This window comes from Pongo pygmaeus, chromosome 1, assembly GCF_028885625.2.
Source record: "Pongo pygmaeus isolate AG05252 chromosome 1, NHGRI_mPonPyg2-v2.0_pri, whole genome shotgun sequence".
Lineage (NCBI taxonomy): Eukaryota > Metazoa > Chordata > Mammalia > Primates > Hominidae > Pongo > Pongo pygmaeus.
This window is the reverse complement of record NC_072373.2, coordinates 180,449,496-180,464,180: the sequence shown is the minus strand read 5'-3', so window position 1 is coordinate 180,464,180 and position 14,685 is coordinate 180,449,496. Positions and strand designations below refer to the sequence as shown.

The 14,685-nt window shown below is 39.4% G+C and overlaps 1 protein-coding gene across 2 annotated transcripts in view; it reads right to left on the bottom strand.

Annotated features, from left to right (window-relative positions):
- AGBL4 (AGBL carboxypeptidase 4) overlaps positions 1–5,493 on the bottom strand; it is a 1,536,119-nt gene extending 1,530,626 nt beyond the window's left edge. For both annotated transcript variants that reach the window (XM_054488559.1, XM_054488570.1), the window contains exon 1: positions 5,302–5,493. In XM_054488559.1, the coding sequence (XP_054344534.1) occupies positions 5,302–5,335 (34 nt within the window). In that variant the 5' untranslated portion in view covers positions 5,336–5,493. The remainder of the gene's footprint in view (positions 1–5,301) is intronic.
- Between the last annotated feature and the right edge of the window lie 9,192 nt (positions 5,494–14,685).

The following is a 14,685-nucleotide window of genomic DNA, read 5'->3' as shown; positions in this document are numbered from 1 at the left end:
AGAAACATCAAATTCATCTAAGAGTGAAATTTTTCCTTAAATCTATATTAAAATTAATACTCCATTGCTGACATTTAACAACTAATAAAAATACTCTGAAACTCACATAAAACTGTGCTGTTCTTAAATGACTCAAAGACAAAGCTGTGATTTTGTTTAGAATATATATGCAAAATATTCACATCCTCTGACTTTCTTAATACATATAGATCTTTAGTATCTTTCATTGAAAGTGACACTGAGCCACAATGCTGAAACTGAAGCAAATTACAACATTCATGGATCTCAGAAATACAGACATTATCAAAGAGCCTTAGAAGAAACAAACACAAACTTTCTGTCAAAAAAGTGTTTTCTGTCTCAATACTTTTGAGATATTAATATTACATTATAGTTCACTTATAATACAGAAAATCTAAAAGTGAGAAAAATATTTTAAACTTTTGAAAATATTTCCAAAAGTGAATAAAATTATGTAAGTCCACATTCCCTTTTCCATAATTCCAAAATCACCAAATATCTAACTTTGGCACCAAAACTAATTTGATAGCAAAATCCAACCCAAATTTATGTGACTGTTTATAATTTTTATTCACTTACAGTGAATGTGATATTGATATGTTTGATTACATGGTACTATCTCATACTCCATTGGGGGTATTATGTAATTGACAGTACATATGCAGTATTGCCTTTCCATAATAAAAAGAAATCTGAGTTCTGAAATATATTTGCATCCAAACCTGCCAGATAAGGGACTGCAGACCTGGATATCCTCTTCTTTTAAAGGTGATTTTCTACTATGCCTTTAGGAAAAAAAATATTATCTCTCTCTCTCTCTGTCTGTCTCTCTCTCTCTCTCTCTCTCTCTCTCTCTCTCTGTCTCTGACACACACACACACACACACACAAACACACACAGACACCAATCAAGATATCATTTCTTTGGTGGTGTAAGACATGATATACTTTCCACAACTTATCTCTAATTCTCACCTTAAAAGTAGCTGTTATTATCCCCAGTTAACAAATACAGATACTAAAACAAAAAAGGCTTAACTATTACTTTGTCTAACCACTAACACAAGCTATCAAACAATATTCTCATTTCTAAGGCGTTTTACAATTTCAACATTCTGCCCATAATTGGTTTTTGATTCATATAGAACTGCTTTTTAAAAAAGACCCATTTATTTCACAAAGAGTGATTAAGGTACAGTCCATTTTAAAACAGACTGCATCATTTAAAAAAATGTTTGCCTACATGGGCTTCCACAGAATAACTTGACAAAATAGAAAAACAAATTATTTTACCGGGTAACTAAAATAAAAGCTTTTTTAAGATAGCTGGAAGAGAGGGAGAAGAAGCTAAGAAAAAGAAGCAGGTGCAATCTAGCATGAGACTAATACTCCTACATATAATTAACTGTAAGGTTTTCTTTTTTATTAGTATTGATAATCAAATTTATAGGGAAAAAGTCCTGACATTTGTGTCCCCATTTTAAAGCACAAGATTTAAAAGAAGAAACTTCCTTTTGTAAATCTGACCCTCTTACAGAGCTATCTACATGCTCTGTAAGAGCTTGAATATAAAAAATTTTTAATGTATTGCATATACTTTACATATAAAAGCATGCTTAAGATATCTTAAGGGTCCCTTCATTCCTCCAAGAAATTCCTCAAAATCTACCCCACACAGAGACTGGTCCCATGATACACAGTTCAGGTAACAATTCTACATTCTCCAAAACTGAATGTCTGCCTTTCTTCTGACAGCAAAGCAGTGAAAAACCAATGAAGAAAAAATAGAATTTCTTATACTCATCATTGTATGTTTATATAATTTCTTTTATATGTAAAGTATATGCAATACATTTGAAATTTTTTATATTCAAGCTTCAAGTGAACTAAGGACATAACATTTATTGGACACTTCAAGTATATGATCTCTAATATTCACAACTATCCTGCAAATATCATCCCCATTTTACAAATGCGGAAACTGAAGATCATAAAACTTGAGTCCAAGGTCCACATATAATAAGTCACAGAAGTAGGGTTTATACAAGGATCTGAGCTCATTTCTTTCCATTTCACCTTGTTAGAATATGCTTAGTTTAGAGTATTTCCTGTAAGGCAGGAATTTTCATCATGGCTATGATTTCTTCAGAACGTAGTATGTTGTAATACAAACACAAAGCCAAATAATGAATCTGGATAACATTTAAATTGTCAAAAAAACTAATCTTCTACTAATTCTTTGCAGATCTTAATTAAGTTGTCAACTTCTCTGTGCCAAAACTTCTCCACATATAAAACATAGAGAATACCTTAGAGAGTTGTTATGAGACTGAAATAAAATGTATAAAGCACTTAGTATAATGGGTGGTACAAAATAAACACTTCATAAATGTTGGCTATTTCAAGTGAGATAAGAAATTACCAGATGGCCATATTTTGTATCAGGTGACTCCAGCCAGCAATAGCTGGACACCTAATCTAAAACCAGTCAGTCCTGACAACTGGACTGTGATTTAGTGGTAAAAGACAATAAGGGTCAATAAAATTATCTCTCTCAGAAATTTGAATTAAACAAAGACCGAGGCATTATTTGCCTAAATGACCTGGCTTTTTACCATCATCAATTTTCTACCATCAATGTTACCAATGACCTCTCTGTTGCTAAATCTAGTTTTTTAGCCCTTCATTTTATATTGCTTGGCAGCATTCAGTCTACTGAGTATTCCATTTATCTTGAAACATTCCTTTAGTTGTGCTCTAATCTCTCCAGTCGCACCTTCTCAGTCTCTTTGGAAGGCATTGAAATATTGCAGCTACTCAACACTTCATCCCAGGCCTCTTCTCCCTCTAGGCAATTTCATCCACACCCACAGCTTGAGTAATTATTTCTATGTCAAAATAATTATCTCTATGCCAGTTTATACTTTTCTTGTAAATTCAACTGCCTTGTCAATCTCTCTACTTATTTGGATGTCCTAAAGATACCTGAATCTCCACTTATCTAAAACCAAATTATTGATCTTTCCTCTCACACCTACCTAAGGCCCCTTCCAATGCTCCCTATCCCAGTAATGGCACCACTAACTATCCAGTTGCACAAATTAGAAAATGAGAAGTTGTCTTCAATACTTCCTTCTCCATCATCCTCATATTTCACTAAGTCCTATTAATTTTATCTCCTAAGTATTTCTCAATTCCTTCTCTTCATCTCCACTGCTACCTTCTAAGGTCTCTCTATATGCACTCTTGTATCCTCTGTACTCTCCTCACTGTAGCTGGTGGAGAGTAAATCCTATATCCACTCTTGTATCCTCTGTACTCTCCATATTGTAGCCAGAGTTATTTTTTAATTATTCTAATCATGGCATGCTCCCACTTAAAAGCCTTCAATGGCTTCCCATTATTCTTAGGATTTCTGACCCAAATTCATATCATATTCTACAAAGTACTGGAAGATCTGGCTTCAGCGTACCTCTTCTCTCTTCCCATTGCCCCACGTGTACCCACACTTGTCTCCTTTCAGTTCCTTAAACACAGCATAACATGTTTCCATGTCTTGGGTTCTTTGCACACGGTTTTCCTGCTGCCTGGACCACTCTTTGCCCTTTTCTTCAATTATCCAGTCCCTATCATATGTCAGCTAAAATATCACTTCCAGACAATATCAGTAATTCAGTTATTCATTTAAGAAATCTTTATTGAGAACATACTATACACTTAGAACAGTTCTAGACATGTGGTATTGATAAAACAATGCCCTTGTAGAGCTTACATTGTAGTGGAAGGAGACAGGAAATAAGCAATACAAGCAAGTAAATTAAATAGTATGTTCAAAGGCAATAAATGCTATGAGAAAAAAAGGAAAAGAAGAACAAGATAAGCTCATCCAAAGCAGGGAATTTCCAATGCCTAACTTATTGCCTGGCATATAGTTAGCACTCGATATTTGTTGAGTGGATGAATGAATAAAGGAATGAGCATGTTCAAGTTATGAGGGAGCTAAAACTATAAAATGAGTAGAGGAGCTGCTCAGTAAAACAGAGATGCCATGAAAGAAAGAGAAATAATGAAGGTCTTGAGACATAATGGTTCCTCGAACCTATTTCTGAGTTCCAGTTTCTGGGGTGTGTATGTACCATAACCACACACACACACACACACACACACACACACACACCCCAGGACCAAAGTAATTCAAGTGGATCACTCTTGTAATGATAATACCAGATTAGGACATATATACAAGGTTATGTATACCACTGCCAACACCCATCACACACATATCCCCAAAGCCACTTCTTTTCTACCCACACACCCATGCCATCCTGTAACATCCAGTTCTTCAGTGGTCAGCCTCATTTAGAGGCAAACTCCCTCCCACATACTCAAAACTGTAAAAACCTTTGCTTTCTTCTATGACCCTGTGAGACACTTAAAGTCAGTATCTCACAAAGCCCAGCCATATGCACAAGGGGTCCCCTCAGGAGTAGGATCCTGGGTCTCCCTTCCTGTCAGTCTTCCTGTCCCTTAAAGGCTATCTTCCACCCACAGAAGTATGGACATGCACTCCTTTGATTCTGAATGACCTTCAAGATCATTGAACCCACATACACTCACACTCAGGCTCCAGCCTCCTTTGGTAGGCTCCTAAAGGACTGGGGCTCCGGGTATCCCCTCAAGGTCTCTTGTCTTTTTAAGGACCCATACAAGGATTATTTGCATAAATTTCTCTGTGACCAGGAGTGACCCGGAGGACACTGCACATCTCCAAACGCAAATACTCTAACTCCCCGTTCCATGGCACTGTCTGATATTAAAGTAACACACCTTCCACGTATACCTCCCTCTTTAGAGTCAGAGCCTCCTACTCCCACCCCCAGCCCAAATCATGCCCCTTTAGGGATCTCTCCCATGCTCCCACAGGGCAGTGTACACCCTTTCCATGACACAGCCTAGCCCTAGGATTAGCCTTCACCACAGGTGATCCCAGGATTAAGATCCTGTCTCTTCTCTCAGATCCCAGCCCCTTTCGGGCCCATGTTCTGTCAGAAGTGTGCACACTAACCCACACTCCCCTCCATCACCCGGACTTCGAGGTCCCTGCCCGCCATTCAGAGGGGTACACGCCACCCTTGACCCCTGACCCTGAAGTCATAACCCACCGCGCAAATATACAGGGGCGTCTCCTCAGGAGTAGGACCATGCCCGAGTCCCCTGTTGCCTGAGACCCAGGACAGCCTGGCCGCCTCAGCCTTCCCCAGATCGGCCGCCCCCACAGACCTGCCTCAGGCGCCGACTGGCTCCCCTCCGCCATTTTTGTTGTCCCTCAGTCTCCGAGCTCACGCGAAGACCGCGGGGCAGTAGGGAGCGGGTGGTGGGATCAGTGGGCTGACAGAAGCTCCCTCAGGAAGACGCGGCACGACGGTTACCAGGGCAACGGGCGGCAGGCGCGCGGGTGGCCGGCGCGCGGCTGAGGGCGGGAGGGACGCCTGGGAGGAGCGTGCGTCCAAGGCCCCGCCCCCGCGGCGCGAGCCCGGGCCCGAGCTGGGACTTGGGCTCCGCGGCGCTGCTCCTCCGCAACCGAACCACCGCATCCTGGAAACTGAGCAGGCTCCGCTACCCCTAGAGCACAGGGGCCAGGTCTGTAAGGATGGCGCTTTCCTGCCGGCGACCGGGGTCCTCGTACTGACCGCCCAGACTAGCTAAACTGGCTTTTCTGTGGTTGGTGCTCAACTTTGGGGACTTGGGACAGGTTTCTTGATTTCCCAAAGCTTCTCCTCTTGGTTTGCCTGGGCTACTCGTCTTCAACTGAAATGCACTGAAAACCAACTGTGTGCCCACCCCAACCCAAACACACAGAGGCCCAAAGGGTTCTGGCTCCTTGCCCCTCCGCAACGGCAACCCTCAACCCCAGAAAAGACTTATCCTTTTGCTGACGTATTTTTCAGTAAATATGGGCTGCTCTTTCCCACCTTTCAGTAGTGACACGCCGTTATCGTCTAAAACCAAGCTGGAACATTACCCGTCCTGACCAGCTCTGCCCTCCCACAGTCCCCTGTATATGCCCTCTATTCCAAATGCTTTATGCATTATTTCCTTCTCGACCATGAGCTCTCTGATACCTAGGGTTGATCTCTTATCTTTTTATACTCCATAGTGCAGCGTGGTGCATGACACAAAGTAGGATCTCAGTCAATGTCTGCTGAATGGAAAATGGTGGTAATCTGAAAGGAAGTGAGGTGGAGAGAGTGAAAGAGGGAAGGGGGGAAAACGCTAAGAAAAATGTGTTACTGAGCTGATTGCTTTAGTAGACAACTATTTTTAATCTTGCTGGAGACTGAAAAACAGGGTAGAATGTGTGCCTGCCGTTGTCCCACTGAAGAACACGGAGTCTGGAGCATTTGTCTCCTAATTTCTGTCTCCATTGGTTGAGGGTTGCTCTCCACCTTCCAGCTTGAACTCTCTCACATTTCCTGGTTATGCTTGCCAGGGCTGAGCAGACTTCTAGAGTTTGAGAGAAAGCCTTGAGGCAGAAATGCAGAGACAGACCGGAAGCCCTTCTAAGTAAGATGCTGGCCACATGCATGGAACTATCCATTCATCTGCATTAAAATCAGGGGTAAGAATTTGTACAGAAAGTTACATGAAAATAGCTATCAGAATTATCTCTCACATTTGAACAGTTTAAAATTCACAAGCCATGTCCACACAACTATCAAGATGAATATATATGTGCTTTCCACAGTCCTAATGACACTTATGTAAAGGCTGTGAGGGTTGTGGGAATTTCGGTGTCGGCGGAGTCAATAAGGGCTAAGAAGAACAAAAGAACTACGTTAAGTATAGGGAGATGGAAAAATAAAGAGAAAGATGTGGGTTCTACTCAGACTGATGTTATAGCTTTATAATCTTGGGCAAATCACTTAAACTTACTGAGCCTCAGTTTCCTCTTCCAACAAACTGAGACAAAGGTCCTGCCTACCACAAAGAGTAGCTCTAAGTCACAAATAGGGTGATGAATGAAAATACATTTGATGAGTATAAATCCAGCCAATAAAAGAATCTAGCACGGTTTAGAATAATTCACTTAAACAAACATCCCCCATGCCTCTTCTGAGCCAGGCTCTGTGCAGATGCTGAGGATAAAGAGACAAATATAACATTATTAAATTGAACCACATTGGTCAATTTAAATTTTAAGTAAAATTTAGAACTCAGTTATTTAATCAGAGTTGCCACTTTTCAAGTGCTCAATAGCTACATGTGGCTACTGGCTACCATATTGGACAACATATGTATAGAACATTTCCATCACTGCAGAAAGTTTTGTTAGTCAGAATTGATAGACAAATGCCTGCTGGGCAGAGGAGACAAAAAGCCTGGAAAACCAGCTTGCTGACAGGACCAGGTTCAGTTCTCCTCTGTGTCAGCTATTCCTCAGGAAGCAGTGCAGGAGGGAGTATAGTCTTCTTCACTACTGCTAGAGTCTTCAGAGACTTCCCTTTTGTTGTGTGAAATAACACAGCATGGGAAGTGGGGGGAAAACGTCCCCCACCTGGGCTCCTGGGAATTAGTTTCCCCATGCTACCATTCATATGTCCCTGGGAGGTCTGTCTTCCCCAGAGACCTCCTATGATTTCTGTCTCCACAGAAAACACCCACCCACAACAAGGGTGCCTTCTTTCAAGCAAAATATACCCTGTAGGATTCACCCACTCCCTCCATAAACATTTTTTTTGTTTTGTTTCGTTTTGTTTTTTCCAACTAATTTTATTTTTTTATTTTTTTATTATTATTATACTTTAAGTTTTAGGATACATGTGCACAATGTGCAGGTTAGTTACATATGTATACATGTGCCATGCTGGTGTGCTGCACCCATTTAGCATTAGGTATATCTCCTAATGCTATCCCTCCCCCTTCCCCCCACCCCACAACAGTCCCCAGAGTGTGATGTTCCCCTTCCTGTGTCCATGTGTTCTCATTGTTCAATTCCCATCTATGAGTGAGAACATGCGGTGTTTGGTTTTTTGTCCTTGCGATAGTTTACTGAGAATGATGATTTCCAATTTCATCCATGTCCCTACAAAGAACATGAACTCATCGTTTTTTATGGCTGCATAGTATTCCATGGTGTATATGTGCCACATTTTCTTAATCCAGTCTATCATTGTTGGACATTTGGGTTGGTATTTATTAAAATGATACCTTCCATGTGCCTAGCCACTAAGTTAGATGCAGAATGGAGTGAGAGAAATATTTAATTTATAATCATATTTTTACATGCACAAACTCATTTCATCCTCAGAGCAGCATTATATTTGTATTAATATCAGCCTCTTATACAGAAGATGAATTGAGGCTTACAGAGTTTAAGTGACTTATACAAAGTTTCAGGCAGAAAGTAGCAGACTCAGGGAAGACTGAAATTATGCTAGGAAATTCATCTGTGTTATCTCATGTAATTTTCACATCAAAAATACCATGCCTTTGAAGTTTACAAACTAATTGGAAAGAAAGGATTAACGTGCACAAATTCAGTTTACAATTAATTTCCAAACAATGTGGTAAGAGCAATGACACAGGCATGCTCAGCAAAGTGGAGGAGCACCAAAGAGAGATCCCCTTGATGGGCATCTATAGCCACAGCCCACCAGAAGTATTCAAAATAGCCAATCCTAAATGTTTACTCTGCTCTACCTTGCGATTCTCACAGAAATCCCAATAAAGGCTTTGGCCTAGGATTTCCCCTTGCTCCTGTGTTCTGACACCAAACCAAAACCTTGTGTTTCCTCTGTGACCCTTCATGGTATAAACTTCTTTCCAAGCCTTGTTCTCATTTACTCCTGTAGCCACACCCACTTAATCATACCATATCCAACATTTATATTCTTAGGACATACTTGTTATTCTGCTCTTTAATAAACAGGCTATTGTTGTTTACTCTTTCCATGTAAAATTTTAAATCAGCTTGCCTAATTGCAAAAAAAAAAAAAAAAAAAAACAAAGAAAGAAAAAAGTAATAATGTTGCTGGTATTTTATTAGAATTGTGGTAAATTTACAGATTAATTTCGGGAGAAATGACATCTTCATGATACTGAGTCCTTTTATCCAAGTACATGATATATATTATAATCTGTTTAAGTCTTCTATGTCCTTCAGAAATAGTTGTTTTTTTTTTTTTTTTTTTTTTGGAGACATAGTTTCTGTCACTGAGGCTGGAGTGCAGTGGCGCAATCTTGGCTCACTGCAACCTCTGCTTCACCGGTTCAAGTGATTCTCCTGCCTCAGCCTCCCGAGTAGCTGGGACTACAAGCACAGACCACCATGCCACCATGTATTTTGTTTTAGTAGAATCTGGATTTTACCATGTTGGCCAGCTAGTCTCAAACTTCTGACCTCAAGTGATTCGGCCTTCCAAAGTGCTGGGATATGTGTGAGTCACCACACCTGGCCAAAACATTATAATGAGATATTTTGTATACATTTTCATACTATGTTTTAAAATCAGGTTTGTGTTCTACACTCATAGCATGTTTCAATCTGAATTAGCCACATTTCAAGTGCTCAGAAGACACATATGGCCGGCAGCTACCATATTGGAAAGCACAGGTCTAAACATTCTAATTAAAAGGCAGAGATTGACAGAGTGAATTGGGGGAAAAAATAAGCGAGACCTAATTCTATGCTGTATACAAGAAATTTACTATAAATATAAAGATATATATGGGTTAAAGTAAACGGAAGAAAAAACAGAGTTTACAAACACTTATCCAAAGAAGGCTGGATTAATATCAAAGTAGACTTCAGAACAGAATATATTGCTAAAAATGTTAAAGAGGACATTACATAATTATAGAGGTCTTTTCAGCAAGAAGATGTGTAACATCATTCTTAATAATGAATTACTGAATGCTTATGGTGTAAGGCCTAAAAATAACACTATATGCTGCCTTCACATCTAGTAAAAACAGGAGGGCCTGGAATTACCTAACCACAAGTTCTCCTCCCCATTCTCCTCACACAGATAAGGTCCCCAAGTCAAACAACCCTCCTTATCAAACAGATCAGGTATAGTTCCGATTATCCCTGAGTGGTTTCAGTTCCCTACCAATCCACAGAATTATTCAAACAAGCCAATTAAATCCTCTCATAGGAAACAGGGAAGCACTCAACCCTTTTGAAACTACAAAGCCTGCTTCCTACAGCCACTGATTGTTCACTGTGTTCCTGAGTATAATCTCCATTTGGCCCTTTGATGGTGTACAATGTCATCTTCTCCTGGGCTGTGAGTATATGTGACTAATAAACTGCTCTCAATCTCATCTGTCATGTCAGGTGTCATGTATTCAGCCATTCCCATAACGCCAGGGCAGGAATTTCCCCTCACCAATGGGGTGAATGGGAAGTAATTAAACAAGTAATTAATGCTTTTCTCTATAAATCAGGAAGAAGAGAAGGATGTCCACTGTCAACACTTTTATTTAATATTGCACTGGAAGTCCTAGCCAGTAGAATAAGACAAAAATAAAATTCAGATAGACTGAGAAGAAAAATATAAAGATGTCTATATTTACAAAAGACATGATTGTCTGTATACTTAGAAAATCCAAAGGAATGTACAAAAAGCTGCTAGAACTAATAAGCGAGTTTTCTATATGCACATGTCAATTGCATTTCTATATACTAACAAAAAGCAAAACTTCAGGTTAAGAAAATAATACTATTTACAACGTAAAAATAAAAGTACAGATAAATTTAACAAAATATGTGCTAGACTTGTACAGTGAAAACTATAAACTATTTTTGAAAGAAATTAAAGAAGACCTAAATAAATGAAGACATACACCATGTTCGTGGATCAGAAAACAATATTGTTAAGATGTCAATTCTCCTGAAACTTATCTATAAGCTCCACTATCCAATAAATATCCAATAGCTACATGTAGCTATTTAACTTTATATTAATTAAAATTAAATTAAAATTAAAGTTATTTGGTCAAATTAGCCAAATTACAAGTTTTTAATAGCCATATATGGCTACTGGCTACCACATTAAACAAAGCAGATAAAGAATAGTTCTCAGCTGGGCACAATGGCTCACACCTGTAATCCCAGCACTTTGGGAGGCCAAAGCAGGTGGACTGCTTGAGCTCAGGAGTTCAAGACCAGCCTGGCCAACATGGCAAAACCCCATTTCTACTAAAAATGCAAAAATTAGCCAAACATGGTGGTGCATGCCTGTGGTCCCAGCTACTCAGGAGGTTGAGGTGGGGGGATCATGAGCCCAGGAGGCAGAGTTTGCAGTGCAGTGAGCCAAGATCATGCCACTGCACCCCAGCCTGGGCAACAGAGTGAGACCGTCTCAAAATAAATAAATTAATTTAATTTTTTAAAAAAGAATAGTTCCATAATCACCAAAAGTTTCATTGGACAATAGCAATTTATAAATTCAATGCACTCTCCATCAAAATCCCAGTCATTAAATAACTTTTATAATTAAAAAAGACAAGCTAATTTTAAAATTTATATATAAATAAAGGAACTAGAAGAGCCAAAACATTTTGTAAAAGAAAAACGTAATAGGCTGGGTGCCTCGGTGGCTCATGTCTGTAATCCCACAACTTTGGGAGGGCAAGGTGGGTGGATCACTTAAGGTCAGGAGTTCAAAACCAGCCTGGCCAACATGGTGAAACTCATCTCTACTAAAAGTACAAAAATTAGCCAGGCATGGCGGCCAGTGCCTATAATCCCAACTACTTGGGAGGCTGAAGCAGGATTACTTGAACCCGGGCAGCAGAGGTTGCAGTGAGCGAAGATCACACCACTGCACTCCAGCCTGGGCAACAGAGCAAGACTCCGTCTCAAAAGAAGGAAAAACATACTTAATAATAAATTACTAAATTGGAGGACTTACACTACTTGGTTTCAAGGTTTACTATAATGCTACAATAATAAAAACAGCATCTGATTTGCATAACCACATAACATACAGCATATAGACATACTTTATAGATCAATACAACAGAATAGCATCCAGAAAAAGGTCCATACATGTATGGTACATTGATTTTTTTGACAAAAGAGCTAGGGTAATCAATGGGGGAAAGACAGTTTTTTTAACAAATGGTAGTAGAGCAATTGGTTATCTATATGCAAAAGTAACATGAACTTGGACCAGTACCTTTACCATATGCAAATATAAACTTGAAGTGGATCATAGACCAAAATCTAGAATAAAAACTATAAAACTTTTAGAAGAAAGCATCAACAAACATTTTTGTGACCTTGATTAGGCAGAGTTCATAGGACACGAAAAGCGTAACCATAGAAAAAACTGATAAATCAGACCTCATCAAAATTAAAAATTTCTGCTGTTCAACTCAGTATTAAGAAGACAAAGACCAACAACCCAATTACGGACAAAATGGTTGAACAAGAAGATATGCAAATGGATGATAAGCATGTGAAAAGATGTTCAATATTATTAGTCATTAGGAAAATGCAATAAGATAAAATCACAATAAGATACCACTACCAAACACTATAATGGTTAAAATTTCAAAGACTAAGAATACCAAATATTAGTAAGGATGCAGAACAACTAAAACTCTCATATATTGCTGGTGAAAATGCAAACTTGCACAGTTACTTTGGAAAACAGTTTGGCAATTTTTTTTTTTTTTTTTTTTTTTTTTTGAGACAGAGTCTTGCTCTGTCAGCCAGGCTGGAGTACAGTGGCACAATTTTGGCTCACTGCAACCTCCGCCTCCCAGGCTCAAGCAATTCTCCTGCCTCAGCCTCCTGAGTAGCTGGGATTACAGGCATGTGCCACTCACATGCCCAGCTAGTTTTTGTATTTTTAGTAGAGATGGGGTTTCACCATGTTGGCCAGGCTCGTCTCGAACTTCTGACCTCAGGTAATCCTCCCACCTCGGCCTCCCAAAGTGTGGGGATTACAGGCATGAGCCACCATGCCCGGCCAGCAATTTCTTATAAAGTTAAACATACTCTTATGACCTAAAAATTCTACTCCTAATTATGTACTCAAGACACTAAAACCAAGTTGCCGATATAAACATGAGCTAAATAAAAGTGGTAAATCCAGCTACCAAGAAAAATAGAAGTGAGGCTGTTGGCCTAACAAGGAAAGGAAGAAAACTTGCAACAGATGGAGAGACTGTATCTTGGAGCAATAAAGAACTAAGGAGCAGGTATTTTATTAACTTTTTTCCCAGACCATATGACTATCTTCAGGGGTCTCCCAGCAATGTTTAGAGGCATAGGAAATTATTTTCATGTTATGGACTGAATGTTTGTGTTCCCCAAAAATTTATATGTTGAAGCTTTCAATGTGATAGCATTTGGAGTTGAAGACTTTGGGAAGTAATTAGGTCACGAAGGTGGAGCCCTCAAGAAGAACAGTACCCTTACAAGGAGAGGCCAGAGAGCTAGCTAGCTATCTTTCTACCATGTGAGGATACAATGAGAAGTTAGCAGTCTGCAGCCTAGAAGAGGTCTTCAACAAAAGCCAGCTACACCTGCAGCTTGATCTTGGAATTCCAGCATTCAGAACTGTGAGAAATAAATTTCTGTTGTATATAAGCCACCAGTTTATAGTATTTCTTATAGCAGCCTGAGCGAAAACACTTCATATAGAAAGAAGATCTGGGAAGCACATATCAAATATTAAAAAGAAAAAATTTAAAGATGAACATGAGTGAACATAGCTAAGTTAATGAGGAGGGTCTACTTGATTACATGAACACATATAAATGCTGGATAAAATACTAAAATTTTAAAACATGGCTGAATCCAAAAGAAAGGAAAATATTCTGAAGTTAGAAAGAAGCTTGAAAAGATCATGCTCTTCATTAATACATTCCATTACCTCCCAGCCTTCCCCATACCAAGCTCTCAGATTATATTGATAACTTAAAGACAGCCTAATTTGATGGGCAGAGTATTTTCTCAACGATGGCTGAGTATCTGGATGAGTCAGACTTGATACTGGCTTGAAGAAACTCACAGCCTAGGGAAAGAGACATTGTAGCAATTTAAAAATGGAGAAATCTCTCCCCTTACTAGCTCCTGTCTCTCAATCATGGTAACTCATGCCATCAAAGAGAATTTAATTGGCACTGACACCACTCTTTCTGGGTAACAAAGTGGAAGAGCCACTGACAGCTGGTTTAGTGGGTTTGAAATGTAAACCAAGCTCAGGAGAGCACCAACAGCTTCCTAGCACAACAATATTATACTAGGGGCTACTCTTCTGAAAGGAGCAAAGCTAAATGCGACTAATAGAAAGGAAATGCTGTCCTTACTAAATTTTTTATTGTCTCCAAGAAATATGAATGCCCAACCCACTGTCTTGGTGAAATGTGATAACTTCTTAGGAAGCAAATGAGGAAATCAACAGTGATTCATTGATCTTATAATGGCTGAGAAGGGTAGTAATTGATGGAAAATTGACCCAAACCAGGTATATTGAAAAGGTCAGAGAGGCAGACTGTCCTCCTTTAGAGATGAGGAGCACAGTTCCTAAAGGAGGGAATGAGAACATGGCCCTCAGGGATCTGGAAGGAGATGGAGTTAAAGAAGAAAGGTCAGGTAAATTGAGAAGGGAAAGAGGTCCCAAGGATGGAAATCCTCACAGAGGC